General features: G+C 37.7%; 1 protein-coding gene across 3 annotated transcripts; it reads left to right on the forward strand.

The window, feature by feature from the left end:
* Positions 1-6135: 6135 nt before the first annotated feature.
* On the forward strand, positions 6136-18272 carry LOC109207082 (probable transmembrane GTPase FZO-like, chloroplastic). Of its 3 annotated transcripts, none has more exons than XR_002064964.1 (11): positions 6136-6805; positions 7968-8527; positions 8636-8704; positions 9219-9416; positions 11059-11190; positions 13275-13361; positions 13513-13953; positions 14068-14235; positions 15524-15754; positions 16555-16628; positions 16736-16817. XR_002064964.1 is itself a non-coding variant. In XM_019369965.1 (11 exons), the coding sequence occupies exons 1-11, from the start codon at positions 6328-6330 to the stop codon at positions 18042-18044; spliced, it is 2763 nt and encodes a 920-aa protein (XP_019225510.1). In that variant the 5' UTR covers positions 6137-6327; the 3' UTR covers positions 18045-18272. The 3 variants fall into 3 exon arrangements, 2 of the variants coding, with proteins under 2 accessions (XP_019225511.1, XP_019225510.1); XM_019369965.1 differs by lacking the exon at positions 16555-16628 and adding an exon at positions 17762-18272 and having other exon boundaries at positions 6137-6805; positions 16736-16851; XM_019369966.1 differs by lacking the exons at positions 16555-16628; positions 16736-16817 and adding an exon at positions 17762-17909.
* Positions 18273-19995: the final 1723 nt, after the last annotated feature.

Consider the following 19995-nt stretch of genomic DNA (forward strand, 5'->3'; position numbering starts at 1 on the left):
TCAGACGGACGGACAGTCTGAGCGTACAAATCTTGGAGGATATGCTCCACACATGTGTTATAGACTTTGGAGGATCATGGGATCGGTTCTTGCCGCTAGCGGAGTTCGCGTATAACAACAACTATCAGTCGAGAATCCAGATGGCTCCCTATGAGGCATTATATGGTAGACGGTGTCGATCGCCGGTTGAATGGTTTGAGCCGGGGGAGGCTCGGTTATTGGGTACGAATTTGGTACAAGATACCTTGGATAAGGTTAAGATCATTCAGGATAGACTTCGTACAGCGCAGTCCAGGCAAAAGAGTTATACCGACCGTAGGGTTCGTGATGTGGCATTCATGGTTGGAGAGAGAGTGTTGCGTCGGGTATCACCCATGAAGGGTGTAATGAGGTTTAGAAAGAAGGGCAAGTTGAGCCCTATGTATATCGGGCCTTTTGAGATCTTTGAGCGAGTGGGATAGGTGGACTACAGACTTGCGTTGCCACCAGGCTTATCAGCGGTACATCCAGTGTTTTATGTGTCCATGCTTCGAAAGTATCACGGCAATCCATCCCATGTGTTAGATTTCAGCATTGTCCAGTTGGACAAGGATTTGACCTATGAGGAGGAGCCGGTAGCTATTCTAGACCGGCAAGTTCGTCAGTTGAGGTCGAAGAGTTATCCTTCAGTTCGAGTGCAGTGGAGAGGTCAGCCTGTTGAGGCAGCTACCTGGGAGTCCGAGTCCGATATGCGGAGCAGATATCCCCACCTTTTCACCAGCTCAGGTACTTTTCTATGTCTGTTCGAGGACGAACGGTTGTTTTAGAGGTGGAGAATGTGATGACCCAAAAGGCCATTTTATGTTTTAGAACTCGGTTCTGTGTTTCGAGGCCTTTAAAATCTCATTTTTACCCTACTCGATTTGCGCGCGCAGTCCGGGTGTGTTTCCGGAAAGCTTCTATGTTGAAAGTTGATGAAAATAATAATATTTTTGCCTATAAAAATTGATTTAGTTGACTTCGGTCAACATTTTGAGTAAACGGACCCGGACTCGTGTTTTGACAGTCCTGGTGGGCCCGTATCGAAATATGGGACCTGGGCGTATGCCCGGAATCGAATTCCGAGGTCCCTAGCTCGAGAAATGAATTTTTCATGAAAATTGAAAGACTGAAAAATCGAATGGTTTTAAGAATTTGGTTAATGCTTGATTTTGTTGGTATCGGGTCCGTATTTTGGTTCCGAAGCCCGGTACAGGTTCGTTATGATATTTAAAACCTGTTTGTGAAATTTGGTGAGAAATGAAATTGATTTGACGTGATTCGGACGTTCGGTCGTGAAAATAGAAGTTTTAAAGCTTTCTTGAAAATTTCATTCGATTTGGTGCTAAATTCGTAGTTCTAGGTGTTATTTTGGCGATTTGATCATGCGAGCAAGTTCGTATGATGTTTTAGGACTTGTCTGCATGTTTAGTTTGGAGCTCCGAGGGCTCGGGTGAGTTTCCGATAGGCTACGTGAGGTCTGGACTTAGAAAAATCTGTTATTTTCTTCAGCTTCAGTGCTTTCTGGTTTCCTTCTTCGCGTTCGCGAAGGTACTCTCGCGAACGCAAAGAGTGAACTGGAGCTGGGTGATTTTTGTTCTTCGCGAACGCATAAGCCAGGTCGCGAAACGCGGAGCAGTGGGGGTTTTACCCTTCGCGAACGAGACCGGCATCTCGCGAACGCGTAGTGTAAGGGACCTGGGGGAGGGGATACCCGTTCTTCTACGCGAACGCGAGCACTAGCTCGCGAACGCGAAGGCCAGGAGGGAGCAACCTTCACGAACGCGTAGGCCTTTGGGCCGCTGCTTTCGCGATCACGGCAGGCCCTTCGCGAACGCGAATGCGAAGAAGGCCTGCCCAGTGATTTAAAAACAGACCAGAACGGGATTTTCTCAAAAATTTCACAACTCTTTCATTAGAAGTCGACCTAGGAGCTGAAGGGGGAATTCATCACCAAATCATAGGTTTGTACTCTTCAACTAATTTTCTTCCATTTCCAACATCACCCATTGAGTTCCTAGCCCTAATCTTTGTTCTTCCATGGTAGAAAACTAGGGATTTAGGAAGAATTGGGGATTTTTGCAAATTGGGGATTTAGACCTCGATTTGAGGTCGGATTCCAAAACCAATTGTATATCTGGGTTCGGGGGTGAGTGGGTAAATAGATTTTTGTCCGAACCTTGGGTTTTGACCAAGCGGGATCGGGATCAGTTTTTGACTTTTTGGGGGAAAGTTTGAGAAATCTAAATTCATGCATTGTAGTTGATTCCTTTAGCAATAATTGATGTTATTGAGTTAATTGTGGCTAGATACGAGTGGTTGTGAGGTGGATACTATAGGAAAAGCGGTAATTGAGCATTGAGTGGCCCGCGGAGCGAGGTAAGTATCGTGGTTAACCTTGGCATGAGGGATTAGGTCTTATTTGCCTATTTGCTACGTGTTTGAATGTTGAGAACAACGTATAGGTGAGGTGACGAGTACCTATGCATTGTTGTTGAGTCATAACATGCTAGTGAGTCCTATTCATAAAACTGTAGCTTTCCGTGATCGTATTATCCATGCTTAGACTAGTTTATTGTTATGTTGATTGTTCTTATCATATGTACGAATTTTGGTATTGATTGAGTATTGACTCAAAGTCGAGGTTGATATTGTGGAAGTAATTGTTGAAGTAAGGTTTGTTGTTGTCATTTCTATCTCCCTATTATTATTGTTCCTGGTTTTGGTGAGGGAGAGTGTTAATGCACGAAGGGTGATGTCGTGCCATTCTTATTTGATTTATATGGTGAGAAGTAAAAGCACGAAGGATGATGCCGTGCCATTCTTATTTGACTTATATGGTGAGGTTGAGAGTAAAAGCACGAAGGGTGATGCCGTGCCGTTTCTATTGATTATCTGGTGAGGTTGAGAGTAAAAGCACGAAGGGTGATGCCGTGCGTTTTCCGTTATTGTATTTACTTGTTGTTACTGGTTCAAGGTGTACTAGCTCTTTAAATTTCTCTATTGCTGTGATTCTTTATCTTGCAATCCCCTCGGCATGTTTTCCCTCCCATTATTATTTGTTTAGCTTCTATTAGTTGTTATTGTGCTCGTATATTGTTTAATTGCACAAGTTTATGTATGTGCCTTGTCCTAGCCTCATCTTTACTTCGCCGAGGTTAGGCTCGGCACTTACCAGTACATGGGGTCGGTTGTACTGATACTGCACTCTACACTTTTTGTGCAAATTTTGGTACTGGCCCGAGTTGACCCCGAGTTTAGCAGCTGGACTTGATCGACAGGAGACCAAGGTAGATCTGCTGGCGTTCGCAGACCCTGGAGTCTTTTCCTAGACTTGTTACTTTACTGTTTCTTTCTTCCAGAACAGTATATTATCTTTCAGACTTTGTATGTAGTAAATCGCAGTAGCTCGTGAGTTGTGACTCCAGATCCTAAATGTTTCTGTTACTTTGGGTTTTATAATATTCTGCAAATTCTGTTTATCTTCTGTTTAGCTTAGTTAATTTCTATCGTTAAATTGGCTGAAGTTTATTTGTGAATTCTCTAACGTTGGCTTGCCTAGCAAGTGAAATGTTAGGCGCCATCACGATCCCGAAGGTGGGAATTCCGGGTCGTGACAGCGAAGCGGCGTTAATGAGAGGCTGGAGGTTTGGAGACAGACCCTTGAGGCTAAAGGTTTCAAGTTGAGTAGGACTAAGACAGAAGTGTATGTTCAGCGATGAGTCGGGGGAAGCGGACATGCATGTGAGGCTTGACTCACAAGTCATCCCTAAGAGAGGAAGTTTCAAGTACCTTGGGTCAATTATTCAGGGGGATAGGGAGATAGACGAGGATGTCACACACCGTATAGGAGTGGGGTGGATGAAATGGAGGTTAGCATATGGAATCTTGTGTGACAAGATAGTGCCACTGAAACTCAAAGGCAAGTTCTATAGAGTGGTGGTTAGACCGACCATGTTGTATGGGGCTAAGTGTTGGGCAGCCAAGAATTCTCATACCCAGAAGATAAAAGTGGCAGAAATGAGGATGTTGAGATGGATGTGCGCGCACACTAGGCTGGATAAGATTAGGAATGCAGATATTCAGGAGAAGGTGGGAGTGGCTCCCATGGACGACAAGATGTGGGAAGCGAGGCTTAGATGGTTCGGGCATGTGCGGAGAAGAAGCATAGATGCCCCGGTTATGAGGTGTGAGCAGTTAGCATTGGCGGGTACGAGGAGAGGTGGAGGACGACCTAAGAAGTATTGGGGTTGAGGTGATCAGGCAGGACATGGTGCGACTACAGATTTCCGAGGACATGGCTCTGGATAGGAAGGGGTGGAGGTATTAGGGTTGTAGGTTAGGAGGGAGTTGAGCGTTTTTTTTGTTCCGGGGGCTGGCCTGGCCTGTTGATGTTTCGCTGTGAGTTGTTAGTGGTTTATGTAGTTTCACTATTTCCTATGGTAGTATTGTTGTTTATAGTTATTGCTTTTACATCTATTTTTCTATTTCTTATGATGCAGTTACAATTTTTTTATCTTCTATTGCTGTCACTGGTCTATTGTCTTTTGTCTATTGTTTATTTTTCTTCTTCTCGAGCTGAGGGTCTTTCGAAAACAGCCTCTCTACCCCCCGAGTGGATAGGGGTAAGGTCTGCGTACACTCTACCCTCCTCAGACTCCACTTGTGGGATTTTACTAGGTTGTTGTTGTTGTTGTTGTTGTTGTTGTTGTTGTTGTATAAGTTAAATTAAATTGTGATCGGGCTTGTTTGAACATATTAGATCGTATTGCCTTAATAAATTTGAATTGCAAACTTATTTATCAATATGATACACCCAATAATAAGATCTCTATTAAATTAAAGGGACTTATATAGTCATTGAATAAATTTTTTGTTATATATTTTCTTTACCCGATTATTCAATGTTTAGTATTTTTACATTGTTAATAGAAATTCTTATGCCATGTGGCTTTTTCTAGGCTGCCACTTGGCTTAAGGAGAGGGATTTTTCCTCTCCTTTTAATAATATATAGATAACTAATTATTAACTACTTATGCCATGCAGCTTTTTTCTAGGCCGCCGCTTGGTTTAAGGAGATGGATTTTTCCTCTCCTTTTAATAATATATAGATAAATAATATGTAGATTTAAATTTTTGCATGCTACTTTCTTTTTACAATATAATAGAAGATATTTTTTTTAGTTTATTCTATTATTCTCAATAATATTTTCTAAATAAATAAACTTTTTGTTTTTAAAAAGAAAAACAAAAATCTATTAAATAAAGCAAAGATATTTTGAATTGGCAATTTTTTTTTGTAATTTTTGTTTTTTATTTTAAAATAATTTAAAAATTCCAACTTGAAACTACTCTCCAATTTGAATGGACAATTTTTTTTTATTTTCGTTTTTTAAAATAAAATATTTTATTTATTATTTTACAGATACTTAAATTCAAGAACAATAACCAATAACTAATTATTAACTAAATAACTAATATTAACTACTTATGCCATGTGGCTTTTTTCTAGGCTGCCGCTTGGCTTAAGGAGATGGTTTTTTCCTCTCCTTTTAATAATATATAGATTTTTTACTCAAATTATTTATGGTCAAAACATAGATATAGAAGTTTCTTATTTGAATCATGTAACTCAAATTACAACTTAACATGATTAATATTCTTAATATTGTTAGATCATCGCATGAGTACTAATACTAGTATATTTGTAAACAAAGAATATGTCAAACCAATAATAAAAATATTTTACTACTATTTTAATTATCTCTAATTTATAAGTTAAATTATAATATGTATAATAAGTCAAAATGTTTGTCAACATTATGTTTTTATAGAACTTTCAGAAATTTCAAGAATTTCAATTTATTAAACCATTCAAATTTAGAACTTTTCTATACTGATTCTTACCAATTAAATCATGAACAATTATATTTCTTCCACTACTATTAATACTACAAATCAAATTATTAATATCTTAATTTTCAATCAAAAAGCATCACATTTTACAGAAAAAAAGAAGGAAATTACTTTCTCGTGATTATATTTATGATGATTCGGTTTAAAAGGACCAAAAAGAGATTTGATTTTGAATTATAAATCTAAGCAAAAGAAGTTGGTTACTTGGTTATTAGAATTGGCGCTTTACTTGAAGCTGCTCCACTGGTTCTCACTTCACTCTGAGCACAATATAGATAAGATAAGGCCTCTCCGTCATCCTTCCTTCCCTTCCACCGCCGTGCTCCGCCGTAAATTCCGTCGTCGCCGTTACAAAAACAAAGCTTCGTGCACGCAAAAGTTCGTTCTTCTCTATGGTATCTCTACAAACTCCAAACTCCACCGTCCGTTCGCCGTGCCCTCTCTTTTCCCATCCCACGCGTCGCCAGTGTTTGCACTTCCGGCGTCGCCGAAATAACTACTCCGTGTACTCCTCCCCTGGGGTCAATGTCAAGCTCGTGATAAACAATCTAAACCGACCCGAACAAGCTCCTAGAACGCTTTTCCCCGGTGGATATAAGCGGCCGGAAATCAAAGTGCCCAGCCTAGTGCTAAAGCTGAGCTGCGAAGATGCGTTGGAAGATGAAACCGTTATTAATGAGATAGACCGGGCGGTTTCGGGTCGGGTTGACATTGTGGTGCTCAGTGGCGGTGGAGCAAGCGGCGGGAAGTTGTACGAGGCTGCGTGTTTGTTGAAATCTGTAATTAAAGGCAGGGCTTACTTGTTGATCGATGGACGTGTTGATATTGCCGCCGCGATTAGTGCCAATGGAGTTCTGCTCTCTGATCAAGGTTATGTTCTGTAACATGGTACTTACCGTTTTGTGTTATGTACTTCACCTTACACGTTGAATTTGTGCTATGATGGTTTGTCTGATAATTCGAAATGAATATTGTGCAAAATGTAAAACTACTTGGCCATCTTAATAGGTGATGACCTTAATTTAGCGCCAATTCACCATTATAGCTAAATTTACTTGTTTGGGATTGAGGTGTAGGTGATTGATTGAGTGATACCCTAAGACGTTCATGTTAGTATGTTTTGTTGCATAAAGTTGTAATCTCAGATAACCAAGACACGTACTTTATTTGTTACATATAGTTGCTAGTAATTTTATTAGCCACTAGTGTTAGGATTTGACCTGAATTTCTAATCTATTAGGACTCTCTTTCTTGAAGGAATGGAAAAAGACTCCTAAAAGGATTAAATCTCCTTAATATGTTTTATCCAATTCTTGGAAGACAAGTTTTGCACATCTATAAATTAAGGATCTCTGCTTCTCACAAGGGCACAAAAAAAATATCCATAATGTAGTCATTAAAGAGTTTTGTTTAGGGGGAGATTTTTCTCTCGATAGTTTTTCTTCTTTTATATTGGTTTTATCATATGTAGATCAATTGACCAAACCATTATAAACTATTATGCTTAGTTTAGTATATTTTTCTTTTGTCGTCTGATTTATCGTCCACCAAGCTTTGTATTGTTAGTTTCCGCGTGCACCATGTTATTTCGATCCCAACAACTAGTACTGGTAACTTTTACTTATTAAAAAAATTACGAGTACTAGTTGCAATAGGGTTATTCATGATGGGGCGTTGAATGAAGCTGTTTCCTATATAATATATATCTGTTGAGATATCGCTAAGTGTAATATGTTGATTATTACATACTCAATGAAACAAATGTTGATTATTAGTGTCTACGGTGGTTCATCCTGAAACTAACTGTGTATGAATCATAAGTTCAAACTTCGCTAACTTTGGCAATAATCTCTGACCAACTAAAAATTAGCCACCACTGACTCTCAGTTTTGGGTTCACTCATTTGGCTTTGGTTGAATGCAAACTTTAAAAGATTTGTGGTTTATCTTTTAGATGCAAGAACTGTTGTCTAAAGTGAGTGGCCTGCTATGTAAATTCGTTGCAGTTGATAACCTATTCTCCTTTGTAACAGATCTTCCTGCTATCGTGGCCAGAAATACAATGATGGATTCAAAATCTGAAGAGTTAGTAGTTCTTCCTTTGGTAGCAAGAATTGTACAAACACCTACTGCTGCAGTGGACGCTTCTAATTCTGAAGGAGCTGATTTTCTTATATATGACGTCGGTGGCAATAGCCAACATGAGGAGCTGGTGAGCTCAGTATTTGAGCATGTGAAAATTCCTGTTTTTGTCATGATTGGTTCACTTGGCGGTCGCGAGTTGTTCAATGAAGCATTAAATTTACTTGAATCAGGGGCTAGTGGAGTAGTTATTTCGATGGAAGATTTGAAGTCTGTGAGTGATGATGATTTTGGCAAACTGTTTTACAGTGCATATGCATTGAAGAACAAAACAGAGGAAAAAGTTCAAAGTAACAGTCAGCTTAACGTTTTGGACTTGGGGAATGGCTTTCCTGGTAGGAAGGCAATGGCTGGCTTTACCAGTTTACATGATAGGGAGCAGCAGTTGCTAGAAAAAGAAAAACTGGTTTTGCGCGAGGCCATACATGTTATTGAAAAAGCAGCTCCAATGGTGATCTTCTTTTGTCAAAGTTTAGCTGCTGAATTGTGCTACAGATAAGAATTCTTCTATCAGTGGTTTGCTTGTTTAGACTAACCTGGGCTACTACTGGAATGGCAGATGGAGGAGGTCTCACTTCTCAGTGATGCTGTTTCTCAACTTGATGAACCATTTTTACTGGTTATAGTGGTAATTGTGCGCTGAACTTCAGCAAATTCTGGTTCCAGGGATATGCATGGGTATTAGCTCTGAATTTCAAATGAGTATTTCCTTCTCTGGTCCAGTCTAAATTTTAAGCTAATGCCTAAAACTAAGATCTTGTAGATGCGAAAATTCTGTTTATACAAGTTTCTTTTTACATCTTTTTTGCAGTATTTCTTTTTTCCATAATTTGTTACCTCTTATCTCTGTCTCTTTCTGTCTGTCTCTATCTCTGTTTGTCTGTCTGCCTCTCTCTCTCTCTCTCTCTCTCTCTCTCTCTCTCTCTCTCTCTCCCCATATCACTGTTTTCTCAAGACCATATAATATACCATATTCAGCATACACATTATTATTAATACTTTATCTCTGTTTGTCTGTCTGTCTCTCTCTCCCATATTACTGTTTTCTCAAGTCCATATAATATACCATATTCAGCATACACATTATTATTAATACTTCATCCCCTTCTTTCTTGTGAATTCTTAATTTCTTGCTTAACCAGGGAGAATTCAATTCTGGAAAATCTACTTTCATCAATGCTCTTCTCGGGAAAAAATACTTGAAAGATGGTGTTGTTCCTACAACAAATGAGATCACCTTTTTGCGCTATGCTGAGTCGGATGTCGATGAGTCACAGCGTTGTGCAAGGCATCCAGATGGGCAATATGTTTGCTACTTGCCGGCTTCAGTTCTTAACGAAGTAAGTTTTCTTGTCTGAAATTGCTACTACTTCCAATGGTACATTTCATCAAGGAATTTAAATAGATATCTCGTTCATGTTGGATAATTGTATGTGCAAGTAATAATGTTGATGAATATGTCAATAACGCCGGCATATCACAGGGCACTATTGACTTACCGTTTTGTGTTTCTCACTTATTGACTATGTCTTTCGGCCTGATTTGGGACACATTTTGAAGTTGGATACTTTGTTTTCTGTTGGTTTAATATGCAATTTTTAATTTTGTAAGATCATTTATTACTTTTTTTTTTTTGGTAAATAGAAATTTTATACAGTCTTTACAGAAAACCCAATCAAGAAAGAAAACCTGGAGTTGGACAGAAGGCCCCAAGCTCCAGTATTCATCAAAACTCCTATCTGCTACTCAACTAGCTAAGGATAAATATTTAATTGATCTAATCTTCCTGCCAGTTTATGCTTCAGCTGTCCCCTACAAAACACCTCTTGAATCACTTTTTTGTTAGCACCTTCAGTTCCCTCTGCTCCCCTTGAAATTGCCTGCAATTTCTTTCTTGCCATAGATAAAAAAATACATACAACTAAGGACTTTCTACAGACTTCAGCAAGTGGCTTCTTTTAGTTCATATGTGATGCAGCCCAGAGCAATTCATCCTGCAAACTCTGAATGTTCCTTGATATCCCTTGTCATCTAAGTAAACTACTCCAGATCCCAGCAGAATAAGCACACTCAAAAAACAAATGAGCTATGCTTTCATTTTCCTCTTTGCACAAGGTACACTTCTGGTCCGGTATTACCCCCCATCTATGCAACCTGTCCTTGGTATAAAGATTTCCATGAGCAACTATATTTCAGATAAACAACCATTTGGGAGAACCTAAATTATTTCAGAGTAGTTTCCTCCAATGGACTTTAGGGAAGCTGCCTCTTAATTTCTGATACATGGAACTAACAGATACGGACTCAGTTTCCTGCAATTCAGCCATACTAATGCCAGCCTCTTCAACATATTTCATTGCCTTCTGTATCTTCTTCTTGCCTTCAATGTAATAGCTATGGACCCTTTGAACCCATACTTTATCCTTTTTCTTGCATAAATTCCATAACAACTTGCAGATAGCAACTTTATTCCATACTTGAATATCAATGACATTAAAACCCCCTGCAGATTTTGGTTGGCACACTTTCTCTGATTTGTTACATATTGTGATCTGCAAATGTTTGTTTAGTTTCAAAAATTTATTGCACATATGCTTTTCACACCAATTGTTACTAGTTTTAGTTTCGAAGGTTCATGGCACATTTACTTTGATGCCAGTATTCGGCACATATTTTGCTGAATTTTGTTCTTTATGCAAAATATTAAATGCTTTCTAAACTGTGTGCATTTAAACGCTCTATTTTGTAACTAATATGGGTTAGTTGAGATCTAGATTAAACTTTAGAATTGGACTTCAAATGGCTTGGAGTAACTCTCCACATGCCTGGTCGCAATTCCGTAGAGAGCTCTTTGAAAGAAAGTTAGATTATCTGCTTTTGTATTTGGCTAATCTAATTTTGATTACGCGTATAAGCTGCCTCACTACTTGATTTGGGTTCTTAGTTTCCATGCTCTAATTTCTTATTTGTCTGTTCTGGCAGATGATTATTGTTGATACTCCAGGGACCAATGTGATTCTTCAAAGGCAACAAAAGCTGACGGAGGAATTTGTGCCTCGTGCAGATCTGCTTCTGTTTGTCATGTCTGCTGATCGACCATTAACTGAAAGTGAGGTACAGTTTTGTCACTTTTATGAGTACCGGTTAAGCGTTTTTAAGGTTATAGAATCTGGGACCTTGTCTGTCTTAGGCCTGTGTCCCGCAAGAATGAGGACATTTGGGTTAAGGTGGGATTGCATACGGTTTCAATTTTTCATGACAAGATTACCCGATTTTGTGCTCTCATCTCAATCAATCTACAGTACAATTGTCAGATAAGGTTATGTGTCAAAATAACTTATACAACAACAACCACGCCTCAATCCCAAGCAAGTAGGTATCGGCTATATCATCCTCATTGTCCACGTCACTCTATTTGAGCTCATATATGTCCAAGATTATATATAATAAAATTAAAAATCAAAACAACAAGTAGTAAAAGTTCTATATATTTTCTACTTTATATATATATATATATATATATATATATATATATATATATATATATATATATATATATATATATATATATATATATATATATATAGGACTAAAAGACTCCTAGAAAACAACTTATCAATTAAAAAAAAACGTTTTGCGTTAAAATAAGGCAAGAAACTGAGGCGAATTGGAACATGTCTCTTTGCATCTTAGTGCCTAAATACAAACTTAGTGCACTATGAAACAAAGGGACAACCTTTTTTGTCTCAGCCGATCTGACAACACTAAGTGTCATAGTTGTGGCGAGGGTGGAAAGAGCACCTCCAATTGCGAAGGAGTAAGGGAAGTATTTATTTTGTGGTAGCACTGGCCAGCTACCTTTAAGCAACCTTCATTTTCATGCTTAACTGTTGTAGCTAGATTGGATTAGGACAAGGAAATTGTTCATTTATTGGAAGGGTTTTGGTGCTTGAGGAAGCTAAGGACCGGTCTACCGGATATCTTTTGAACGTCACTAGAGCTTCATTGCAACAGCAATACCTCCCATCTCCGAAAAGTCTCGGATTTGATTATCTCACTCTATAGTTCAAATGTGTTAGGTGCTGTAGTATTCATAAGGATTTATGAACTGCCTTTTATGATTTAATTCTTGCCACCTGCTTTATTTAATGACTGTAAAAGAGCATGTGATGTTCCTGATGCTCTTTTGCTTTTAGCTTTTACCAATCACTGGAATTTATAGTAAGTACTCATAACTAGGAACCGTTAGTTGCACACCTCACACCTGTTAGTGCTAATGCCGGCCACCGTCATATTTCTGTTTCTGACCTGTGAGGCTAATGTCGGCCACTGTCATATTTGTGTTTCAGGCCCTAAAAAGTAATTTTAACTATAAATTTTTTGCGTGGTATTCTTTGTGAGAGTCATGAATTAGCATGTAGTCTTTTGGTATTAGCATGTAGTCTTTGGGTATTCTTTTCTCCAGTCATACTCCAAGCACCGATTAGACCTGACTATTAAGAAAACTCTTAACACAGAAAATTGTTATGACTGAAGCTAAATGAATTTTCAGTAGTCTGGCTAGTTCTTTGAGGGATCATCTGGATGTCCTGTTGTTGCTACATTTCTATGTGCTAGAAATTAAAGATTGGGTAATACTCTCTTCCAAACAGATCGAGTTTCTTTTGCATGTTAAACATAGAGATAGTCTTTCCTGAGCTTTGATTGTCATAAACTGATGTCTACTTAACTTGGATGGAGACCTTTTTCTTTCACCACATATTACCTCTAATATTGTACTAACATAAAAGTTTATGAGACCCACTTTGTCTCATAAATATCAAACTCGTCAAAGTAATAGTATATAGTTCTGAAATTACTCTTTAAGATCTTTCAGTAGCAAAGCAAGGCAGCAAAATGGTGGAATAATTCTTTGTCCAAAGATGATCCTTTCCTTTTATCCCCCCTCAAAAAAAAAAAAGTCATAAAGGTGGATGAATTCAAGCCGTTAGGTGTTGAAGGAGCCTTAATGAGACTATCACTTCTAAAGGTTTAATATCTCGGGCTTGCTGATATACAAAAGACAGTTCAATTTCATGTGCTTTTCGTCATCTCTCTAGCTTGTCTTTCTTTTGGTATACAGTAGGCTGTTGTCATGTTTATTTTAGGTTCTTCTTTTGCCAAAAGTTAACCTCACATGCACTTACGGTGCTTATCAGGTTAATTTTCTACGTTACACTCAGCAGTGGAGTAAAAAGGTCGTGTTTGTGCTGAATAAGTCTGACATATACCAGAATAAGGGCGAGGTTGGTCATACATTCTTGCTGTTGTGATAATGTTGAGTGAGGAAATAATTTCTTATTATCCGTGGATATATCAGCTGGGCCATTTTGATTAGTCTTGTATTATTATTATTATTATTATTATTATTATTATTATTATTTCTTCATGCTGTAGTTGGAGGAGGCCATTGGATTTATCAAAGAAAATACACAGAAATTGCTGAACACAGATTGTGTAACACTGTATCCAGTTTCTGCACGGCTTGCTCTTGAAGCGAAGCTTTCTACTTTTGATGGTGCTCTCAGTCAAAGCAATCGTAGTTCAAATGATAATTTTCATTGGAAAACCAAAGGCTTCTATGAACTTGAGAAGTACTTGTATAGCTTCTTGGATGCATCAACAAGTACCGGAATCGAGAGGATGAAGCTGAAGCTTGGAACTCCAATTGCCATTGCAGAACAACTAGTTTCAGCTTGTCAAGGACTTGTGAGACAAGAATGCCAGCAAGCCAAACAGGACTTGCTCTTTGTTGAGGATCTTGTCAATAGTGTAAAAGAATGCACAAAGAAGCTGGAAATTGATAGCATTTTGTGGAAGAGGCAAGTTCTATCTATGGTATGTGCTGCTGTTATTGTGACTATCACAGTATTATTATAAATTTTAACTAACACATGGCATATGCCCTTGTATACCTTTGTACTAATATTCGCTGCGTGCACTAAAATGCAGATAAACTCTACTCAAGCACGTGTCGTCCGGCTTGTAGAATCAACATTACAATTGTCAAATGTTGATCTTGTCACTTCATATGTATTCAGAGGAGAGAAATCTACTCAGATGCCAGTCACCACTAGTGTCCAAAATGACATACTCGGTCCTGCAGTTCTTGAAGGACAAGTGAGTGCATCACTCGTTACTGTTCTTAGTTAGAGTTAACTCAATTATCTGTTTTTCTTCTTTGTTATTGTTGAAGTATGTGACCATCTCATCTAAAAGCTTAAGCTTTAGAGAGAGCACACTTTATTTACTTAATTTGTCTTCAACACGCCCCTTCACGTGCGGGCTTGATTCTTTTTTCATGGGCCAAGCATGTGGAAATTCTTTTTGATAATGGGTGGTGGTGAGACTCGAACTCAGGACCTCTGCCTGCTGTGATGTTGAAATATGTGACAATGTCATCTAAAAGCTTAATTTAGAGAGGGCACACTTTTATTTACTTAATTTTGTCTTCAACGGTTATCAAAAAGCCAAAGTTACATTTTTGGAGTTTAACTCGGTCATCCTCCTCAGCTGTTAGAATGTTGGAAGCATGATTGAAATATTCAGCAGTAGTTTATTATTTTCCCTTCTGTTGCCACGTTATGAAGGTGGATATTCCAGAACTTGATTTTTGCAGATTATTCGATGAAGAAGATATTTTTCTCTCCACGTACCTTGGAAAATACCTCCAATTGATATTCACTGTGATTATCTGTGTGTGTGAGAAAGAAAAAAACCTCTTGAATGGGCGCAACTCTACAAACTTGCCTTCTCATTTAGGAAGTAAAGCAATTGATGAGTGCTAAGTAACCATGTGAAATTGCCCTTGTACAAGTCAAATTATAGTATAGAGAAGTTACTGTTTTTCAAGGATTGGTTTCTCCACTAAAACATGATCATGCTTGATTACTTATTTGGGAAATTGTAATTGGTGTCATAATTGGTTTAACGGAACAAAGAAATTATATTAGACGTAATTAGAAACCAAAAGAAGGAACACAAGTTAGATTGGACTTAATTCAACTCGGGAAAAAAAAAAGTCGAAAAAGATGAGAATCGTGACTTCACTTGATGATTAATGTAAGACAATCAATTAATTCTATATATTAAGAGACGAATTTTGGATCATATTCTTCAACCTTCTTGCTACTGCATCTTTAGGAAAACCGAACACAGCTTTGTGGTCTTCTTTTTCTTCACCCTTTCCTTCTACCATATGATAGTCTTATCCGAATAGAGACAATTTCATCGAAAGATATTTTCTTCGATATCTGTAGCTTTAACTTGTGTGTATATATTTGTTAATTATATTGTTTATTAGAACCAGGACTAGTGATTTGTTGTATGTTTAAATCTGATGATAGGGGTTTGTGTTGCAATAGAGCTAATCTTTTGTATTCTCAATGAAAATTATCTTTGGATGCAGAACCTTCTCGGTGAGTACACTAAGTGGTTACAATCAAAGAGGGACCAGGAAGGACAATTCTATAAGCAGTCTTTTGAGAAAAAATGGACTTCATTTGTTAATCCGTCTGACCAGGTTGAGCTTGACGCAATCGGCGTGTTGGAGAGAAAATCTGAAGTTAGCAGAAGAGTGATAGAGGATTTCAGTGCTGCAGCTGCTTCAAAATTGTTCGAGAGAGAAATTCGTGAAGTGGTACGTTTTTCCGCTAATGTTAACTGGTTTATGCCTTCTGCTGGAGTTTGGACCACGTTGCCGATTTTGCATGAGTTTAAAGTCAGCTATCACATTTGGCATGACTTTAGACTCAATCCTTTTCTTTGCTTCATTCCCCTGCCCCACTCCTCCAAACACCCCCCCCCCCCCCCTTGCCGCAAGAAAAAAGAAGAAAGAAAAGGAAATCTCCATCATATATTAATAGCGTTCTGGCCTCAGTAGAAAATTAGGTATGATTCACAAGTTGTTGACTATCATTCTGTCAAGACACTTCTTTTGCCTATTCATTCTTTATTTTAACCTTTGAAAGAGGTGGAATTTTTCCTTTTTGGGAGTGGAGGATCAGGTAAAATGTGTAGCCATACTTCATTCATGGTAATAGATTTAGACAGAGGTCTGTGGGGCTTTCCTGTTTTCTCTTACAGACAAGGGAGAGGGAGAATTTTGTTATATTGTTGTAGTTCTTTTCATAGTGTCAAAGAAAGATGCCTTTTCTACATTCACTCATAGCAGTTGAAATTCTTTTAGTTCAATGCTAATGTTCGTTGTTGGACTATCACTTTTTGAACAATAGCAAAAAAATAGGGAGGTTCTCGTGCATCTGGAAGACCAAAACAGATGCTCTTTTGGGAAGTAATGATTGACACTAATCCTGCCCTATTATTTTAAGCTCCTCTATCTATTTTATTCCCCAATAAAACCACATTTCACCATTCTATATCCAGTTAGCTGATAGATAATATTTCATACCTTCTAAGCGAGTTTGACGCTCTTTTCAGGTCCTAGACATTCGAGATAGTTAGGAGAGGAAATCAGTTTTGCTTGCTAGGTCATTGGCAAAGCCATTTGTCGGGTGTGCAATATGACTTGTATAGGTGTCCGTAATTTTGAAGGATACATATGTTATTTAAGATATGATTTACCCAAAACAAATGTCTGAGGAGCTCATTCCCTTTTCAGTTCTTGGGTACTTTTGGTGGTCTTGGAGCAGCTGGTTTATCAGCATCACTTCTAACATCTGTTCTTCCAACCACATTAGAGGATCTCCTTGCTCTTGGCCTTTGTTCCGCTGGCGGGTATTTTTTTTTTTTTTTTTTTTTAAAATTTAACTTTGCTAATTTGTTCTTTAATTTTCTCAAAGTGTTACATCTTTATTTTCATTTAATAGAATTTCCCAAAACTTCTTGACAGCGGCCACCTTGCTTGTATAGGTTGGATAACAACCCATTCTTTCTTATGATGAATCAATTCATATTGTTACTAATAGCTCTGATTTGCATTCTGTTATTTGAGAGGTAATCTGCTTTGTTTGGCACAAAGATCACTAACCCATTGAAAATCTTAGGTTTGTCTAATCAGAGCATATTGTGTGTTTGGTTGATTTAACTAACATTAAGTCAGTTAGAGCTTCAAGTTTTGTTTCAATATGTTGTAATTGGACATTAACTGCTGGCTCATTGAGGTTAACGATTCCTGTCTCCTGGCATTTCAATGTTAAACGCGTGTACTAACTTGAGCATATCTTAATGCCATATGGCCCTGTAAAATAATGCCATACTGTAGATCCTGGTCTGAGCAAATATATATGATTGTTCCTTCTGTTCGAATTGAAAGTCTTTCATTGTTGTTCTCGTATGTGTCTGATTGGCTTTTAAATGGGGAATCACTAGATAAAGCTTAAGTGCTAATGAGATGTAAGATCTCCTCAGAATCGGTCAGAACCTAATAAGTGGTATTATAAGCTTCTTTCTCTCCAAAAAGGGGAAAAAAGAGAAGAAAAGAGAGGTGTCTACTAGCTCCTCCACTGGTTGTGTGAACTAATTATTTCCTGATGAATATCTTTATAATGATTTGCTCATTGAGTTCTTGCATGTCTGGAGAAGTGTTGCACATTATCTTTATTTGAAAGGAATTTGTTTCCTTCTTTCAGAATTTGTTTGATTTCTACGTCATGGATAGTATCCTAACTAAAGCTGTCTTTAATAGTTTATTAGCAGTCTCCAACTTCTCATCCCGGAGGCAGCAGGTGGTAGATAAAGTAAAGAGGACTGCTGATGGCCTTGCACGTGAACTTGAAGAGGCTATGCAGAAGGATCTCTTGGAGACAACAAGGAATGTGGAAGACTTTGTAAAACTCATTGGCAAGCCATATCAAGATAGAGCGCAACATAGACTGGATAAAGTTTTGGCGACTGCAGAAGAATTGACAAATATTGAGAAGAAACTGAAAGCATTGCGAATTGATATCCAAAATCTTCATGTCTCATAACAGGCAAGTGTACTTTTTACCTTTTCTTTTTTGGAGCTCATAATTCTTCCACATAGGCTGTTGTAATATCTATATATAGCTTTCGATATTGCATGCCAGGATTGTAATTAGTATTGTATAAGCACAATTGCTATTTCTCAAAAAATTAGTTATGTATAAGCAATTTGATTAGACTGAAAGAAATAATCTGGAATTGAATGGAATTTTAAAAATAAGCATTTGATATTATATGAAATGTCACCAGCATCTATGATAAGGATTATATCGGAACTCTGATATATTTGCTCGCTTATTGAGCTGGAAGTTTTTTCACGATTATACTTTGCCTGGTGTAGGGTCTTTAATACCATTCCTGGTAGAAGCATAACATTTGTGATCACTGCCGTCTATCCTAAAATGGAAGCCATGACATATTCTATACATTTATTCAAAACCATACAAATAAAATTACGGAGAAAAATATGATGGAGATCAAAATAATATACAATGATCAAAGACACTCATAATCATTTCACCCAGTCGAGCTGGCGTTTAGAAATTGTTTCATAAAGGTAAGCTTTAGCTTTTAACCAAATATTAATATTATCTGTATTGTCGCTGGCTTGATTTATTATAGTCCTTACTAGCTAGTGTGAACAAGCCTATAAGAGACATGCACGATTCTTGGAATAAAAGAAGGGTGGGGGAGTACCAAGCACTTTGAGAGAGAGAGAGAGAGAGAGAGAGAGAGAGAGAGAGAGAGAGAGAGAGAGAGAGAGAGAGAGAGAGAGAGAGGATTTAAGTTGATGGTGTAAAGATTGTTTCCGCTAGCAGTATCGCATAATGATAACAGAATAGTTACTAGTTTTATCAGTTTATTAATTAATGCTTATTATGGAGATTTTATTAATGATAATCTTATAAGTGATTTGATGGTGTAGAATTGGTTTAAGTTGGCTGTGCATGGAATTAAAACTCATAGATAAAAGGTAAGGAAGGGCAAACCGTTGAGTATCGACAGGCGTCAGCCATGAATGGGTTCCTTGATCTTTAATTATATTTGAGGCCTTTAGAAAAGTGTCTTATTTTAAGTTTTAATCAAGATCCAAATGTTGATGCATGTGTTGGTTGAAAGAAAAGGCGGGGTGCTGCAACTAGGTAGGACTTTTACCTGGTCGGCCAATATGATTTTTGGAACCAATTTTCTTAATAAAACCATCAAAACTAAAGGCTCTCAAAAGGACGGATATTGGTATTGGTGGCGAATTAGTGAGTAGTGCTGTAGATTGGCCCAGCTTTTTAGAGTAGGGAGAGATAATCTTACCAGCAGCCTAAGCTGTTGTAATGTATTAGTTGTATATAAGTAGAAAATTTGGAGGATCACCATTATTTTTGGCTATTTTTGCCTTTTTTTTTTTTATGCGCTTCTCCGAGGCGGTGGTATTTTTCTTCTCAATAGATTTACTTAGCAGTTAGCAGGAAATGGAGAAGAATATAACCTTTTCCATTCTTTTTCTATCTAAAAATATTTTGGTGTGTTTCGTTCCATCTTTCTTTCTCTTATGAAACGCTTAAACCGAGTAAGCCACAATGATAAACACGGTTCATCATTATATAACGACTACTAAGCGTCTATCAGATAGAACCAGTTTGGTAAGCCTTTGCTCGTCTATTTTTGGCAATTTTTTATATTTACGAATTTCATTGTTACTCTTGTTCACAAATAGAATAAAAATAGTAAGGCAGATATTTGCATATCTCGTGCGAGTTGTGGAATAGAAAAGTTCTTATGATAAGATTACTAGGAGATTTAAATCAAGATGATGATTGAAATGGAAACATCTTTTAATTGAAAAACATAAGAGGGCGTGATTTTCTTTAGTGATTATGCCATTTGGTGGTCCTGTTTTTTGACTCAAGCGGAGAAGAAATAGCTAAGGGACGGAGTTTCTGTTTAAACTTTAAAAAAAAA

This window comes from Nicotiana attenuata, unplaced genomic scaffold, assembly GCF_001879085.1.
Source record: "Nicotiana attenuata strain UT unplaced genomic scaffold, NIATTr2, whole genome shotgun sequence".
Taxonomy (NCBI): Eukaryota; Viridiplantae; Streptophyta; class Magnoliopsida; order Solanales; family Solanaceae; genus Nicotiana; species Nicotiana attenuata.

Coding starts and splice junctions, on each gene's coding strand:
- LOC109207082 (XM_019369965.1), top strand. CDS start 6,328: ATGGTATCTCTACAAACTCCAAACTCCACCGTCCGTTCGCCGTGCCCT. Junction 11,191..13,274: donor GACCATTAACTGAAAGTGAG/GTACAGTTTTGT, acceptor GGTGCTTATCAG/GTTAATTTTCTACGTTACAC. Junction 15,755..16,735: donor AGAGAGAAATTCGTGAAGTG/GTACGTTTTTCC, acceptor TTCCCTTTTCAG/TTCTTGGGTACTTTTGGTGG.